This window comes from Papio anubis, chromosome 3, assembly GCF_008728515.1.
Source record: "Papio anubis isolate 15944 chromosome 3, Panubis1.0, whole genome shotgun sequence".
In the NCBI taxonomy this organism is placed as follows: domain Eukaryota; kingdom Metazoa; phylum Chordata; class Mammalia; order Primates; family Cercopithecidae; genus Papio; species Papio anubis.
In genome coordinates, this window is record NC_044978.1 from 132212899 (window position 1) to 132228634 (window position 15736).

Here is a 15736-nt window from a genome sequence, read left to right on the forward strand (position 1 = left end):
TCTCTTCCATTCATTGAACAAATATATACTGGATTTACTGAGTGCCAGGTACAATGGTAGGTATAGGAGAAAGTCCCTGTTTTCCCATTAAACTGCAGTTCACAAAGCAGTGTTTTGTTGTTGTTGTTTGAGACAGAGTCACACTCTGTCACCCAGACTGGAGTGCAGTGACACAGTTTCAACTCACCGCAACCTCTGCCTCCTGGGCTCAGGTGATTCTCCTGCCTCAGCCTCCCAAGTAGCTGTAACTACAGGCATGCACCACCACACGCAGCTAATTTGTATATTTTCAGTAGAGACGGGGTTTCGCCATGTTGGCCAGGCTGGTCTCCAACTCCTGACCTCAGGTGATCCACCCACTTTGGCCTCCCAAAGTGCTGGGATTACACGTGTGAGTCACTGCGCCCAGTCTCAAAGCAGTGCATTTTTATGCATAACAAGTATTTACTTTATGCATAACAAGTATTTACTGCTTTACTTGAGACCCCTGCCACACTCTTCATAATCCAATGGAGAAATCTCTAAAATATTAAAGAATATTAAAGGACTAGAAAGATGAGCTTTTATTAACTTTTTCTGGGCTTTTAACACTACAGAGTTACCAGCTATTACATGAGTTCAATTGGACTTCCTACTTACTGATTTTTTTAAAATCACATTTTAACATTATCATCAGAGGCAGAATCTGTAAAGTGGTATAATATGGTTTCCTATGAAGTGGCATACACAGGTCTACATCCTAGTCTCCTTCTTTTTAACTGAAATCTTAGTGACATGAAACTGTGGACAACTGGAAAAAAAGTCTTTCTGTGCGAGGACAAGAAATCTGCTATTGGGTGATGAGATACATTAATTTTGAGCTTTTTTGATCTCCTCGAGGGATATTTTTCTTTTTCTTCTCTTGAGACAGTGTCTTGCTGTGTCACCCAGAGCTCGAGTGCAGTGGCATAATCTCAGCTCACTGCAGCCTTGCATTCCTGGGTTCAAGCAGTCCTCCTGCCTCAGCCTCCCTAGTGGAGAATATAGGCATGCCCTGGTATACCTGGCTAATTTTTTTACTTTTAGTAGAGACGAGGTCTCACTATGTTATGTGGGCTAGTCTCAAACTCCTGAGCTCAAACAATCCTCCCACCTGAGCCTCCCAGAGTGCTGGAATTACAGGCATAGCCACTGCACCCAACCTCATTTTGTTTTTTTTCAATATCTCTGTCAGGGCACAATGAGGGATATTTTTGTTGGCTGAAAAGTCTATTCAAATGTTTATGTGGATTTTAGAAATTAATATCTGATAATTAAAGTTGTAAATTGAAGACTACTTTTTCTTAGGGCTGTAAATTCAGTGTATAAATATGATTGCTCTATTAGTAAGTGTAGCAAATTTCAGTATTCACTTCCAAGGTATCTCTCAATAATGGTTTGGTCTAATTTATAATCTTAGTTCATTAAACATTTCCAAATACTTTAAACTGTACTTGGAAGTTTAAAACATCCAGTTCCTTAGAGTGTCATTGGGATTGCCCTAGACCACCTCTATGTTCAGAGATTCACTGAAACAATTTACATAATTCAGTATATATAACCATTCTACTCACAGCTAAGATTTATTACTATTATAACAACGTTGCAAGGATACACAGCTGGATGATAGAGATGGGATTTCACCATGTTGACCAGGCTGGTCTCGAACTCCTGACCTCAGGTGATCTACCTGCCTCAGCCTCTCAAAGTGCTGGGATTACAGGCGTGAGCCACCACTCAGGGAAAGCTATAGAGAGAGTCTGGAGAAATCTATGGGCAAGCTTCCTCAAGCTCTCTCCTTCCCATGAAGGGTCACACAGAGCACACACTTCCCCCAGCAATGAAAATGCAACATGTGTGCAATACTTTGGCCCGGGGAACTCCACTAGAGACTTAGGGCCCAAGGTTTTTAGGAGGGCTGGTCATGTAGATACACTCTGAAACCGAAATTTCAGAGTCTCGGAAGGAAAGAAAGCAAGTGTGTGATCCATCCTTATCAGTTAACTGATAACTGGGGACACTGTGAAGCAACTTCCAGATGCTCCCTAAGAATCAAACTCAAAAGCAGGCCTTTCTAAGGATAGCAGCCTCAAACAGATATGCTCTGTTAACTTTTTTCTGCATACAAGGTACTTCCATTTTCTAATTTAAAAAACTAAACTTTCCCAAGTGCTCAAGCAACCCAGACAAAGCAAATAAATTGAAATCATAAACATGGCCAACCTTACTTATTTTAAGTACGCCAAACTTGTAGTATTGCAACTTTAAATCAAAAGCCTAAATTACTTATTTAATTATAACATTTGAAATTGAACTGACAAAATTGGTCTTAACCTGGGAGGTGGAGATTACAGTGAGGCGAGATCATACCTCTGCACTCCAGCCTGGGTGACAGAGTGAGACTGTCTCAAAAAAACAAAACAAAACAGTTCATACCTTGGCCAGGTGCAGTGGCTTAAGCCTATAATCTCAGCACTTTGGGAGGCTGAGGCAGTCAGATCACTTGAGGTCAGTTCAACACCAGACTGGCCAACATGGCAAAACCCTGTCTCTACCAAAAGTACAAAAATTAGCCGAGTGTCGTGGCACGCACCTGCAATTCCAGCTACTTGGGAGACTGAGGCACAAGAATCACTTGAACCTGGGAGGCAGAGGTTGCAGTGAGCAGAGATCGCACCACTGCACTCCAGCCTGGGCGACAGAGTGAGACTCCATCTCAAAAACAAACAAACAAAAAACAAAACAACAACAACAAAAAAACAAAATAAATAAAAACAAAATCCAGGCCAGGCGTGGTGGCTCATGCCTGTAATCCCAGCACTTTGAGAGGCTGAGGCAGGTAGACCACCTGAGGTCAGGAGTTCAAGACCAGCCTGGCCAACATGGTGAAATCTCATCTCTACTAAAATACAAAAATTAGCCGGGCGTGGTGGTGAGCACCTGTAATCCCAGCTACTCAGGAGGCAGAAGAATTGCTTGAATCTGGGAGCTGGAGGTTGCAGTGAGCTGAGGTCATGCCACTGCACTCCAGCGTGGGTGAGAGCGAGACTCCGTTTCTAAAAAAAAAACACAAAACAAAAACAAAAAACAAAGTTCATACCTCTTTCTATAAGTAAAAAATAAACATTTTAAGTGAAAGAAAATATTTTTTTCAGTTTGATTGGCAGGGGTTGTGTTGGTGGTAGCAATGTTATGTAAAATAATAAGTGATGATAAGTTTTAGATTCAAGCTACATGGTAGTAGCAATATACTATGCTCTTCCTTTGCCAAAGATAACCTAAAGATAAAATAAATAAACAGAGTCCTCTCTGCTATTCACCATTTTCCCCAGTTGCCAGTTATTTTTGACTCAGTTATTTTTGACTGAATATGTTTTTTGCTTTTGTACCCTAGTGGTAGATCCTTCTTTGAATACATCTCTTAACTTGAAAATACAGTCAAACTGGTACTGTACTAAAGGGAAAAATGGGATAAGCAATAAATATAACTAGAGATGTGGGCCAGAGGGGAAAGTCTTTCTCAATCCTCTCTTCCAGATAAAATCAAGTTTGGCCATTTTTCTCTTACCTGATTGCAAGTCAAAAGCATTTCGAGTGATTTATGAGAATTAGAGCTTTTGGTGCACAGCTCGTTCATTCTTAAATTGCCCATGCTTATATAGTGTAGGAGAAAGTGTGAGCCTATGTCCCAATTTACACATATTGCCCCCAAATAATTATTAGTAGTGTCCTCTTCCTCTCTCAAAGGTATGATTGCCCTAGCTTTAGGCGAAAACCAAAAGGAATAATTTTCTGGACTCCAGCGCCCTCTTGTGATTAAAATTTCACATTCTGATATTGCTTATTCTGAGGTGAGAAACTACCAAAAAATACGAACATCCCAAAGTGGATCATCTAATAACTTTCCCCAGAAGATCTCAGCTTTGAATTTCATGTCATTACACTTTAACACTGACTACCTCTGCAAGGTTGCTGCCATCTTCAGATTTCAGAACCATCTCCTGCATGTATCAGTAATTGTAGTTCCTGGTACTGTCACTCTCTGTGACACTACTGTCTTAATTCTTGGTGAATTCTGTATCTCCGAAAACGATCTCCCCAGCACTCTGGCCTCTGACTACTTTGAACTTCTCTCCTCCGGTGATCTTGTTCTCCACCCTCCCTTAGCTATGTACTTGCAGGTCATGCCATAGAATTTGTAAGCATAGTCTGTCTTTCCACCTAAACCCAACTCCGGCAAACCTTTGACCTTCCTCCACCAGGGCCTACAATCCATTAATTATGCCAGTATTTCACTGTGCCTCACCCCTCACTGCTTTCTTTGTCACCATACCTGCCGAAATTCCATGATCATTATAATTATATCCTTGCAAACGCCCTCAGCTCCTCTGCTCCCCTTTTGCTTTGTCACTTGCTTGGCAAACCACAAACCCTCATTAAATTCCTGTCCCCACCCCCGCTCTGTGCCTGTACCCCTGCAGTTGAACGTGGGTGGAGAAAAACACGTAATAATAATAAATTATTTGGCCCGGCGCGGTGGCTCAAGCCTGTAATCCCAGCACTTTGGGAGGCCGAGATGGGCGGATCACGAGGTCAAGAGATCGAGACCATGCTGGCTAATACGGTGAAACCCCGTCTCTACTAAAAAATACAAAAAATTAGCCGGGCGAGGTGGCGGGCGCCTGTGGTCCCAGCTACTCGGGAGGCTGAGGCGGGAGAATGGCGTGAACCCAGGAGGCGGAGCTTGCAGTGAGCTGAGATCCGGCCACTGCATTCCAGCCTGGGCGACAGAGCGAGACTCCGTCTCAAAAATAATAATAATAATAATAATAATAATAAATTATTTGATCTTATGTTTGAATTTTTAGTTTTTTTGAGACAGGGTTTCGCCCTGTGACCCAGGCTGGACAGTACAGTGGCAAGATCTTAGCCCACTTCAGTCTTTGAACTCCAGGGCCCAAATGACCCTCCCACCACAGCCTCCTGTGTAGCTGGGACTACCGATGAATGCCACTACACTCAGTTAATTTTTAAAAATTCTTTGTAGGGATGGGGTCTCACTGTATTGCCCAGGCTGGTCTCAAACTCCTGGGCTCAAGCAATCTTCCCGCTTTAGTCTTTCAAACTGTTGGGATTACTGGCCTGAACCACCAAGACCTGTAATTATCTGATTTTAAATTCATGATCAAGAATCTCAATGCCAGGACCCTCAGTAATGCCTGATAACTCATACTGTACTTCCCTAGCCCATTCACTCTTCTATTTCCTATTTCAACCCTGTCACATTTTCATCTTTCCCCTCCCATAGTCATTCTCAGATGATAACCTTATGTCCTACTTGACTGAGAAAATTGAAGTAAGCAAAAGAGAACTTCAGATTCTGTTCACTGTATCTGCCCACCCATTGGCATGCTCTGCCTTCTCTCCTATTACCCTACCCTAGAGGAACTGTCCATGTTACTAAGGCCTAAGGCAATGTCTCTACTTTGCATGAAGTCCCATCCCCTTTTTCCTAACTCAATAACGGCACTTTTCCCCTTTCTCTTCTATATCATTGCATGTGTGTGTGTATATATATATATACATATATATGTGTATATATATATATTCCTCTCCACTGATGTATTTCCCCACAGTATAAATATACTATATTTCTTTTTCGTTTGTTTGTTTTGTTTTTGAGATGGAGTCTTGCTCTGTCGCCAGGCTGGATGGAGTGCAGTGGTGCGATCTAGGCTCACTGCAACCTCCACCTCCCAGGTTCAAGTGACTCCCCTGCCTCAGCCTCCCAAGTAGCTGGAACTATAGGCACATGCCACCACGCCCAGCTCATTTTTTGTATTTTAGTAGGAACGGGGTTTCACCATGTTGGCAAGGATGGTCTTGATCTCCTGACCTTGTGATCCACCTGCCTCAGCCTCCCAATGTGCTGGGATTACAGGCATGAGCCACCCAACCTAGCATCCCTTTATTAATTTTTTTGGGGGGAGAATAGAGTCTCATTCTGTCACCCAGGTCAGAGTGCAGTGTTTCGATCATAGCTCACTGAAGCCTTGAACTCCTGGGCACAAGTGGTCCTCTCACCTCAGCCTCCTGAGTAGCTGGGACTACAGGTGCACACCACCATGCCTGGCTAATTTCTGTATTTTTTGTAGAGACAAGGTCTTGCTGTGTTGCCCAGGCTGGTCTCAAACTCTTGGGCTCAAGCAGTCTACCCGCCTCAGCTTCCCAAAGTGCTGGGATTACCACCACTGGCCCACTGTTATTTATTTCCCCCATCCTTAAAAATATTCCTCTTGATTCTACATCTTCTTCCAACTACTGCTCTATCATTTTGTTCTCTTTTACAACAAAACTCTTCAAAAGATACTCACTTCTCCAGTCCCCCCTCCTCATTCTCTCTCAAATCCACTCCAATCAGAATGATGAGACATATGACAAATTGTTTTAAGCCTTTCAGTTTTAGAGTGGTTTGTTAGGTAGGGATAGATAACCAGAACAATATGCCAAAGAGAGTACAGGTCTCCTCTAGGAGGAGAGAGAATCTATATACTAAGAGAGTTGGGCCAGGTGTGGTGGCTCATGCCTGTAATTCCAGCACTTTGGGAGGCTGAGGCAGGAGGATCACTTGAGCCCAGGAGTTCAAGACCAGCCTGGGCAACAAAGGTCCCATCTCTATAGAAAAAAATTTTTTTTAACGATTCTCCCATCTGAGCCTCCAAGTAGCTGGGACCAGAGGTACATCCCACCACACTCAAATCTGTTTTTGTTAGTTAGTTCATTTGTTTTGTAGAGATTAGGTCTTGCTATGTTGCCTAGGTTGGTCTCAACTCCTGGGCTCAAGTGATTCTCCTGCCTTGGCCTCCCAAAGTGTTGGGATTACAGGCGAGAGCCACAATGCCTGGTCTACAAAAATTAAAAAAATTATTAGCCATGCACGGTGGTGCACACCTGTAGTCCCAGCTATATGGGAGGCTGAGGCAGGAGGATCACTTGAGCCCAGGACATTGAGGTTTCAGTAAGCCATGATTATGTCACTGCACTCCAGCCTGGGTGACAGAGTGAGATAGTCTTAAAAAACAATTTGGAAAAAAAAAAAGAGAGAGTTGCATGATTTTGCCAGATATCAGAAAAGGACTGGGGAAGAACTGAGAGTGTAAATTATAAGGGTGTTGGACCAATGGGGATAAAGTATAATATTCAAGCCAAATTAATTGACCTGGGTGTACTCCCCCAAGATTTAGAATATAGAATGTTGGCTGGAGTACCGAGGATGGCTCTAACAGTCTGAAAAGGTTAGCCAATGAAAGCCTGGACTCAATGATAGTCTGGAGTTAATGAGATTGAAATGCCAAAAATTCCCTAACATATTACAGACAATGGGTTAGAAAATTCAGGGAAATAGAACTGGGTCCATTATGATCAATCTTCTCAGCCATTTACTAACTTGACTCTTCTGGGAAGATTCAAGAAACTCTCCTTTCACTAAGACATGAGGAAATGCACTAGTGAGCCAGGGACTAGCATCCTCAAGGAGCACTATCGGTCAGAGGTGTTGCTGGACAAGGCTGCAGTGAAAATGTGTGCTTTCATTTCAGCGGGAATAATAGGGTCCTGGCATGTCAAAGGCCAGGTAGTAGCTTCACTGTTAGGGACAACATGGTGCCACTACCACAGTAAACCACAGAGATGGAATAGTAATCAAACTGCTTTGATCTGCTGAGCCCTCTGGCAAAGGCTAATGGATGATGGGGTCCTGAAAAATCATTAATTCACTGCTTCCTAAGATGCTGCTTGACATCTAGGCAGAAAAAAGTCTAGGTCCGTTAGGCAGAACCCTAACTTGAGTTGCCACACCGTGTATTGTACCTAATTCCCAGACCTGTGTCAGTTCAGAGACTGAAAGCTCCTCCATCCACCGAAGAATACCATGAATCTTCCTTCAAGCCAGTGTTTCTCTCAACCTTGGCCCCACTGACATTTTGGGCAGGGTATTTCTTTGTTATGGGCGCTAGCTTGTGCATTATGGATCTGAAAATGATGCTGACACTGACAAGAAGGGGACGACTATACTTCGGCATGACTGTTAAATCCACTTAGGCGTGACTGTTAAAGACTGTACTGAAGGGAAATCCTCCCTGTGGACAGAACCTTGAGTGATATATCTGGTTGTTTACTTCATGGCTTAAGGCACAAAGATCTCTGATGACTTATGAGCCATGGCTAGTGGATTGGCTGGCTGGCTGGAGACTTGAAAAAAACTAATTGAAAAACTGGTGATTAGGTGGACTATGCATGGACCTTTTGGAATGGACACAGAGGGCGGGAATATTTGTGTGCCGCATATATATCCAGTACATTGTATCACTATGGTGGAGGTTCTCAAAAATCAGATGATCAAGATGACCTATTTTGTGAATGTCAGTAAGCCTCTTTCTCCAGGTATCCCAGTGCTTGTTCAGTGGCTCCGTGTACAAACTGTGCCAGCATGGAAGGAAGTTACGTGTGAGCTAATAACATGGTTTTCCCTCACCAAGGCTGCTCTGACTATACCTACTGCTGAATGTCCCATTGACCAAAAGGTGAAGTCAATACTAAGCCACTGATAAGGCACTATTGTCCGGGGTGACCAGATGGCCACCTAGTATTAGCTGATTGTGTGAACTCTTCCCAACATAAAAGGAACAGCCCTTTATCTTCTCAGGAATAGCTACATGTTCTGGATAAAATTTTGCACTGTGGCCGAGCGCCGTGGTTCACACCTGTAATTTCAGCACTTTGGGAGGCCGAGGAGGGCGGATCACCTGAGGTCAGGAGTTCAAGACAAGCCTGGCCAACATGGTGAAACTCCCCTCTCTACTAAAAATACAAAAATCAGCTGGACGTGGCGGTGGTCACATGTAATCCCAGCTACTGGGGAGGCTGAGGCAGGAGAATCACTTGAACCTGGGAGGTGGAGGTTGCAGTGAGCCAAGATCATGCCACTGCACTCTAGCCTGGGTGACAGTGCAAGACTCTGTCTCAAAAAAAAAAATTTTTTTTTAATTTTACATTTTATTCCCTGCCTGCAGAGCTTCTACTAATACCACTATTATGAAGCTACAGAATGCCTTATCTGTTGCTTTAATATTGCATATAATATTGTCTGTGATCAAGGGCATATATTATGGTAAAAGAGGTCTCATATTCTCAAAATTCAGTATATACCTAGATCTTACAGAGCAGCTGGCTTGATAGAACAGTGAATTGGTCTAAGGCTCAATTGTAGTGTGAGCGGGGATACCCTGCAAAGTTGGGATGTTGTCCTACAGGAAGGGGAAGATACCTTAAACCAGCAGTCAATATTTGCCCATAACAAGATTGCACGGAGGCCAGGCATGGTGGCTCATGTCTGTAATCTCAGCACTTTGTGAGGCCAAGGCGGGCAGATCACTTGAGGTCAGGAGTTCAAGACAAGCCTGGCTAACATGGTGAAAACCTGTCTCTACTAAAATTACAAAAATTAGCCGGGTGTGGTGGTGCATGCCTATAGTCCCAGCTACTCGGGAGGCTGAGGTGGGAGAATTGCTTGAACCCGGTAGGTGGAGGTTGCAGTGAGCCAAGATCACACCACAGTACTCCAGCCTGGGCAACAGAGTGAGACCCCGCCTTAAAAAAAAAAAAAAAAAAAAAGAATGCGTGTATGCATGGGACTAAGCCTGGTGGCTCACACCTGTAATCCTAGCACTCTGGGAAGCTGAGGCAGCAGGGTCTCTTGAAGCCAGGAGTTCAAGACCACCTTGGGCAGCATAGACTCAGACTCTAAAAATACAATATTAGCAGTGCACAGTAGCACGTTCCGGTAGTCCCAACTACTTAGGAGATTGAGGTGGAAGGATTGCGTGAGTCCAGGTGTTTGAGGCTGCAGTGAGCTATGATCACACCACTGCACTCCAGACTGAGTGACAGAGTAAGACTACGTTTCTAAAAGTTAATAAAAGGCCGAGTCCCCTCGCCAAGTTCCCTCCGTCGCCGCCAAGATGATGTGCGGAGCGCCCTCCGCCGTGCAGCCGGCCACCGCCAAGACCCAGTACATCGCCGACCAGGTGAGGTCCCAGCTTCAAGAGAAAGAAAACAAGAAGTTCCCTGTATTTAAGGCCGTGTGGTTCAAGAGCCAAGTGGTGGCGGGAACAAACTACTTCATCAAGGTGCATGTTGGAGACGAGAACTTCGTACACCTGCGAGTGTTCATATCTCTCCCTCACGAAAACAAGCCCTTGACCTTGTCTAACTACCAGACCAACAAAGCCAAGCACGACGAGCTGAGCTATTTCTGATCCTGACTTCGGACAGGACCCTTCAGCCAGAAGACTGATAATTAAAGTGATCCTCCATGGACCAGAGCATGCACTTGTGATCCTAAAATAAGCTTCATCTTTGGGCTGTGCCCTCGGAGTGGGAGGGGCGGGATTCAGCAGCTGCGCTTGCATTTCTCTTCCTAAATTTCATTGTGTTGATTTCTTTCCTTCCCAATCAGTGATCTTAATTACTTTCAAAATATTTTCAAAATAGATATATTTTTAAAATCCTTAAAAAAAAAAAAAAGGAACACATGAGTGTGAGAACCCAGGTGGAATGTTTCTGCTAGCCACACTGGTTTCCCAGGTGTTTCTCTAGAACGCTAGACATGTTCCTGCCTCCGTTCCCTCTACCTGAAATACTTTCCTCCCAGATGGTCTCTTCATTCCCTCTCAGTCTTTCTTCAAATACTTGCTCAAATGTCAACCTCTTAACAAGGCCTACTCCAATTACTGTGTTTAAAATTGCAAAACCTTTCTTTGCCTTCCTGATTACTCCTTACTATGCATCTCTCTGTAATCCTCTCACCGTCTAACATACATTATTTATTTGTTTATTGTTTATTATTTGTCCTCCTCCCTCTAGAAAGTGAGCTTCGTAACAGCAGGGATTTCTATTTCATTCACTGTTCTATCTCCAGTGACTAACACAGTGCTGGAAACATAGTAGGAACTCAATAAACATTTCTCTTGTTTTTTAATTAATTTTTTATTTCCCTAAGATTTGGGGAACAGGTAGTATTTGGTTACATGAGTAAGTTCTTTAGTGGTGATTTGTGAAGTTTTGGTGTACCCATCACCTGAGCAGTACACACTGAACCCAATTTGTAGTCTTTTATCCCTTACCCCCTTCCCACCCTTTCCCCCGAGTCCCCAAAGTCCACTGTGTCATCCTTATGCCTTTGCAACCTCATAGCTTCGCCCCTAATTATGAGTGAGAATGTACGAACATATAATGTTTGGTTTTCCATTCCTGAGTTACTTAGAATAATAGTCTCCAATCCCAATAAACATATCTTGATTGACTTGAATGACTATCATGAAAGTTCTTAGAGAAGAGTAGACAGTATCTCTAGTCTGTTATCTTTACCTATGTCATGGGTTGGTTGGTAAACTTTTTCTGTAAAAGGCCAGATAGTGAATATTTTAGGCTTGTGGGCCATGCATTCTTTTTGCAGTCACTCCACATTGGCATTGTAGCACCAAAGCAGCCATTGACTGTAGGTAAGTGAACGGGCGATACATGGAAAGGAAATAAGGGAATTGCTGAGGTCCTGGGAATTGGGAACCTGAGCAGGGAGGTGATGTGAAAAGTGCATGACAGGAAATATTTTACACAGATGTGCGTGTACACTTTTCTTCATGCCTTCTCCACTATCACGGCTAATACTGTTTTGAATTTAAATGTTCAGTTTGATTTTGACTTTTGAGTATTGTACATTTAAAATTGCCACAGAGTACATTTACTAATACAACCTCCAGGTGGAACCCTTTCTTTTTCAGTGCACTGTTCCACAAGTATTCACTGAATATCTACTATGTGACAAAAACGAAGTGTTAGGGTACAGTTTTGAATCAAGCAAAGATCTTATGCTGGAAAAGCTTATGTTCTAATGGAGAAGACAGATGATAGCATGTATAAAAAAGGTAATTTCAGATAGTGATATGTTCTACAAGGAAATTACATAGAGCAATAGGAGAGCTTCCCTGAGGACATGCTATTTAAGCAGAAAACTGAAGAATAAGTAGGAGGCATGCAAATACCTGAGGGTAGAGTTGTTTTACTTTATTCTACTGTGGTAAAATATTCATAATATAAAAATGTAGCATTCAAATCTTTTTTTTTTTTTGAGACAGTGTTTCACTCTTGTTGCCCCAGCTGGAGTGCAATAGCGTGATCTCGGCTCACCACAACCTCCATCTCCCCAGTTCAAGTGATTCTCCTGCCTCAGCCTCCCAAGTAGCTAGGATTACAGGCACACACCACCACACCCGGCTAATTTTGTATTTTTAGTAGACACGGTGTTTCTGCATGTTGGTCAGGCTGGTCTTGAACTTCCGACCTCAGGTGATCTGCCTGCCTCGGCCTCCCAAAGTGCTGGGATTAAAGGCTCAAATCATTTTTAAGTGTACTGTTTTATGGCATTAAGTATATTCATTGTTGTGCAACCATCACTACCATCCATCTCTAGAACTTCTTTCATCTTCCAAACTGAAACTTCTTGCTCATTAAACAACTCTTCACCCTCTCCCCAATGGCAACCATTCTACTTTCTGTGTCTATGAATTTAACTATCCTCAGTACCTAATATGAGTGGAATCATATAGTATTTGTCCTTATTTCTCTTAGCATAATGTTTTCAAGGTTCATTCATGTTGCAGTCAGAATTTTCATCCCTTTTGAGGCTGCATAATCTTCTATTCTCTGTGTATACCACATTTTGTTAATTCATTCAACAGTTGATGAAGATTAGGGTCGCTTCTACTTTTGGCTGTTGTGAATAACGTTGTTATGTATATGGGTGTATAAACATCTTTCAGAGCCCCTGCTTTCAGTTCTTTTGGGTATATACCTAGAAGTGAAACTGTGGGATTGTATGGTAATTCTGTGTTTAGTTTTTTGAGGAACCACCGTACTGTTCTCCACAGTAGCTACACCATTTTACATTCCACCAACAGTGCACAAGAGTTCCAATTTCTTCACATTCTTGCCAACAATTGTTATTTTCTATTTGTTTGTGTATTTCTTTCTTTTTCTAAAACATCTAAAATGTGTTTATTGGGGTGGTTTCCCATTGATCTTGATTCAAAGTGCTTTTAGTGCTGCCTCCTCCTGAAGGAGCATCCTTCTGTCAGCCTTGCTTTTCCTCCTGTAGGCTGACAGAGAACAGTAGAGCAGTGATATGGTTTGGCTACGTCCCTACCCAAATCTCATCTTGAATTGTAGTTCCCATAATCTCCATGTGTCATGGAAGGGACCTGGTGGGAGGCAATTGAATCATGGGGGCGATTACCCTCATGCTTTTCTTGTGATAGTAAGTTCTCATGACATCTGATGGTTTTATAAAGGGCTTTCCCATCCCACTTTGCTCGGCACTTCTTCCTGACACCATGTGAAGAAGGACATGTTTGCTTCCCCTTCCGCCATGATTGTAAGTTTCCTGAGGCCTCTCCAGCCCTGTAGAACTGTGAGTCAATTAAACCTCTTCCTTTTATACATTGCCCAGACTCTGGACGGCCCAGTGGCTCATGCCTGTAATTCCAGCACTTTGGGAGGCCGAGGTGGGTGGATCACTTGAGGTCAGGCATTCAAGACCAGATTGGCCAACATGGTGAAACCCCATCTCTACTAATAATACAAAAATTAGCCAGGTGTGGTGGTGTGCACCTGTAATCCCAGCTACTAGGGAGGCTGAGGCACAAGAATCGCTTGAACCTGGGAGGCAGAGGTTGCAGTGAGCTGAGATCACACCACTGCACTCCAGCCTAGGCAACAGAGTGAAATTGTGTCTCAAAATAAATAAATAAATAAATAAATAAATAAAATAAAAATAAATTACCCAGTCTCAGGTATTTTTTCATAGCAGCATGAAAACAGACTAATATAGTAAATTGGTACCACAGAGAGTGGGTTGCTGCTATAAGGATACCCAAAAATGTGGAAATGACTTTGGAACTGGGGAACAGGCAGACTGGAACAGTTTGTAGGGCTTAGAAGAAGACAGGAAAATGTGGGAAAGTTTGGAACTTCCTAGAGACTTGGAGGGCTCAGAAGACAGGAGGATGTGGGAAAGTCTGAAACTTCCTAGAGACTTGTTAAATGGTTTTGACCAAAATGCTGATAGTGATATGGACAATAAAGTCCAGGCTGCGGTAGTCTTAGATGAAGATGAGGAACTTGTTGGGAACTGGAGTAAAGGTCACTCTTGCTATGCAACAAGACTGGTGGCATTTTGCCCCCGCCCTAGAGATCTGTGGAACTTTGAACTTGAGAGAGATGATTTAGGGTATCTGGTGGAAGAAATTTCTAAGCAGCAAAGCATTCAAGAGGAAGCAGAACATAAAAGTTTGGAAAATTTGCAGCCTGACAATGCAATATAAAAGAAACCCTATTTTCTGGGGAGAAATTCAAGCACACTGAAGAAATTTGCATAAGTAACAAGGAGCTGAATGTTAATCACCAAGACAACGGAGAAAATGTCTCTAGCACATGTTGGAGACCTTCACAGCAGTGCCTCCCATCACAGGCCCTGAGGCCTAGGAGGTAAATATGGTTTCCTGGGCTGGGTCCAGGGCCCTCTTGCTGTGTGCAGCCTTGGGACTTGGTGCCCTGCATCCCAGTCACTCCATCTGTGACTAAAAGGGGCCAACGTACAGCTCAGGCCATTGCCTCAGAGGGTGTAAGCCCCACGCCTTGGCAGCTTCCATATGGTTTTGGGCCTGCAGGTGTGCAGAAGTCAAGAATCGAAGTCTGGGAACCTCTACCTACATTTCGGAGAATGTACGGAAATGCCTGGCTGTCCAGACAGAAGTCTGCTTGTGGGGCAGAGCCTTCATGGAGAACCTCTGCTAGGGCAGTGATATGGTTTGGCTGTGTCCCCACCCAAATCTCATCTTGAATTCCCACATGTTGTGGGAGGGACCTAGTGGGAGGTAATTGAATCATGGGCCACTGTCCTCGTGATAGTGAATGAGTCTCATGAGATCTGAAGGTTTAAAAAAATAGGAGTTTCCCTGCACAAGCTCTCTCTTTGCCTGCCACCATCCACGTAAGATGTGACTTGCTACTCCTTGCCTTCTGCCATGATTGAGGCTTCCCCAACCATGTGGAACTGTGAGTTTGCCATTGAACCTCTTGCCTTTGTAAATTGCCCAGTGTCAGGTATGTCTTTAGCAGCAGTGTGAAAATGGACTAATACAGGCAGCGTGGAAGGAAATGTGCGGTTGGAGCCCCAAGAGTCCCCAGTGGGGCACTGCCTAGTGGAGCTATGAGAAGTGGGCCACCGTCCTCCAGATCCCAGAATGGCAGATCCAACAACAGCTTGCCCTGTGCACCCGGAAAAGCTGCAGACACTCAACACCAGCCATGAAAGCAGCTGGAAGGGGGGCTATACCTTGACAGGCAACAGAGGAAGAGCTGCCCAAGGCCATGGGAACCTACCTCTTCCGTCAGGGTGACTTGGATGTGAGACATGAAGTCAAAGGAGATCATTTTGGAATGTTAAGGTTTAATGACTGCCCTATTGGATTTCAGACTTGCATGGGGCCTATAGCCCCTTCATTGTGGCTAATTTGTCCCATTTGGAATGGGTGTATTTGCCCAATGCTGTTACCCCCATTGTATATAGGAAGTAACTAATTTGCTTTTGATTTTACAGGCT

At 43.6% G+C, this 15736-nt stretch overlaps 2 protein-coding genes across 2 annotated transcripts in view; one reads left to right on the forward strand and one right to left on the reverse strand.

Annotated features, from left to right (window-relative positions):
- ABCG2 (ATP binding cassette subfamily G member 2 (Junior blood group)) overlaps positions 1–15736 on the reverse strand; it is a 138609-nt gene that overhangs the window by 113592 nt on the left and 9281 nt on the right. The gene's annotated exons all lie outside the window — the stretch shown is intronic.
- Positions 9907–10597, forward strand: LOC101017479 (cystatin-B-like). Its single transcript, XM_009207153.4, has one exon. It carries the CDS (start codon positions 10038–10040, stop codon positions 10332–10334), a length of 297 nt encoding a protein of 98 aa, XP_009205417.1. The 5' UTR covers positions 9907–10037; the 3' UTR covers positions 10335–10597.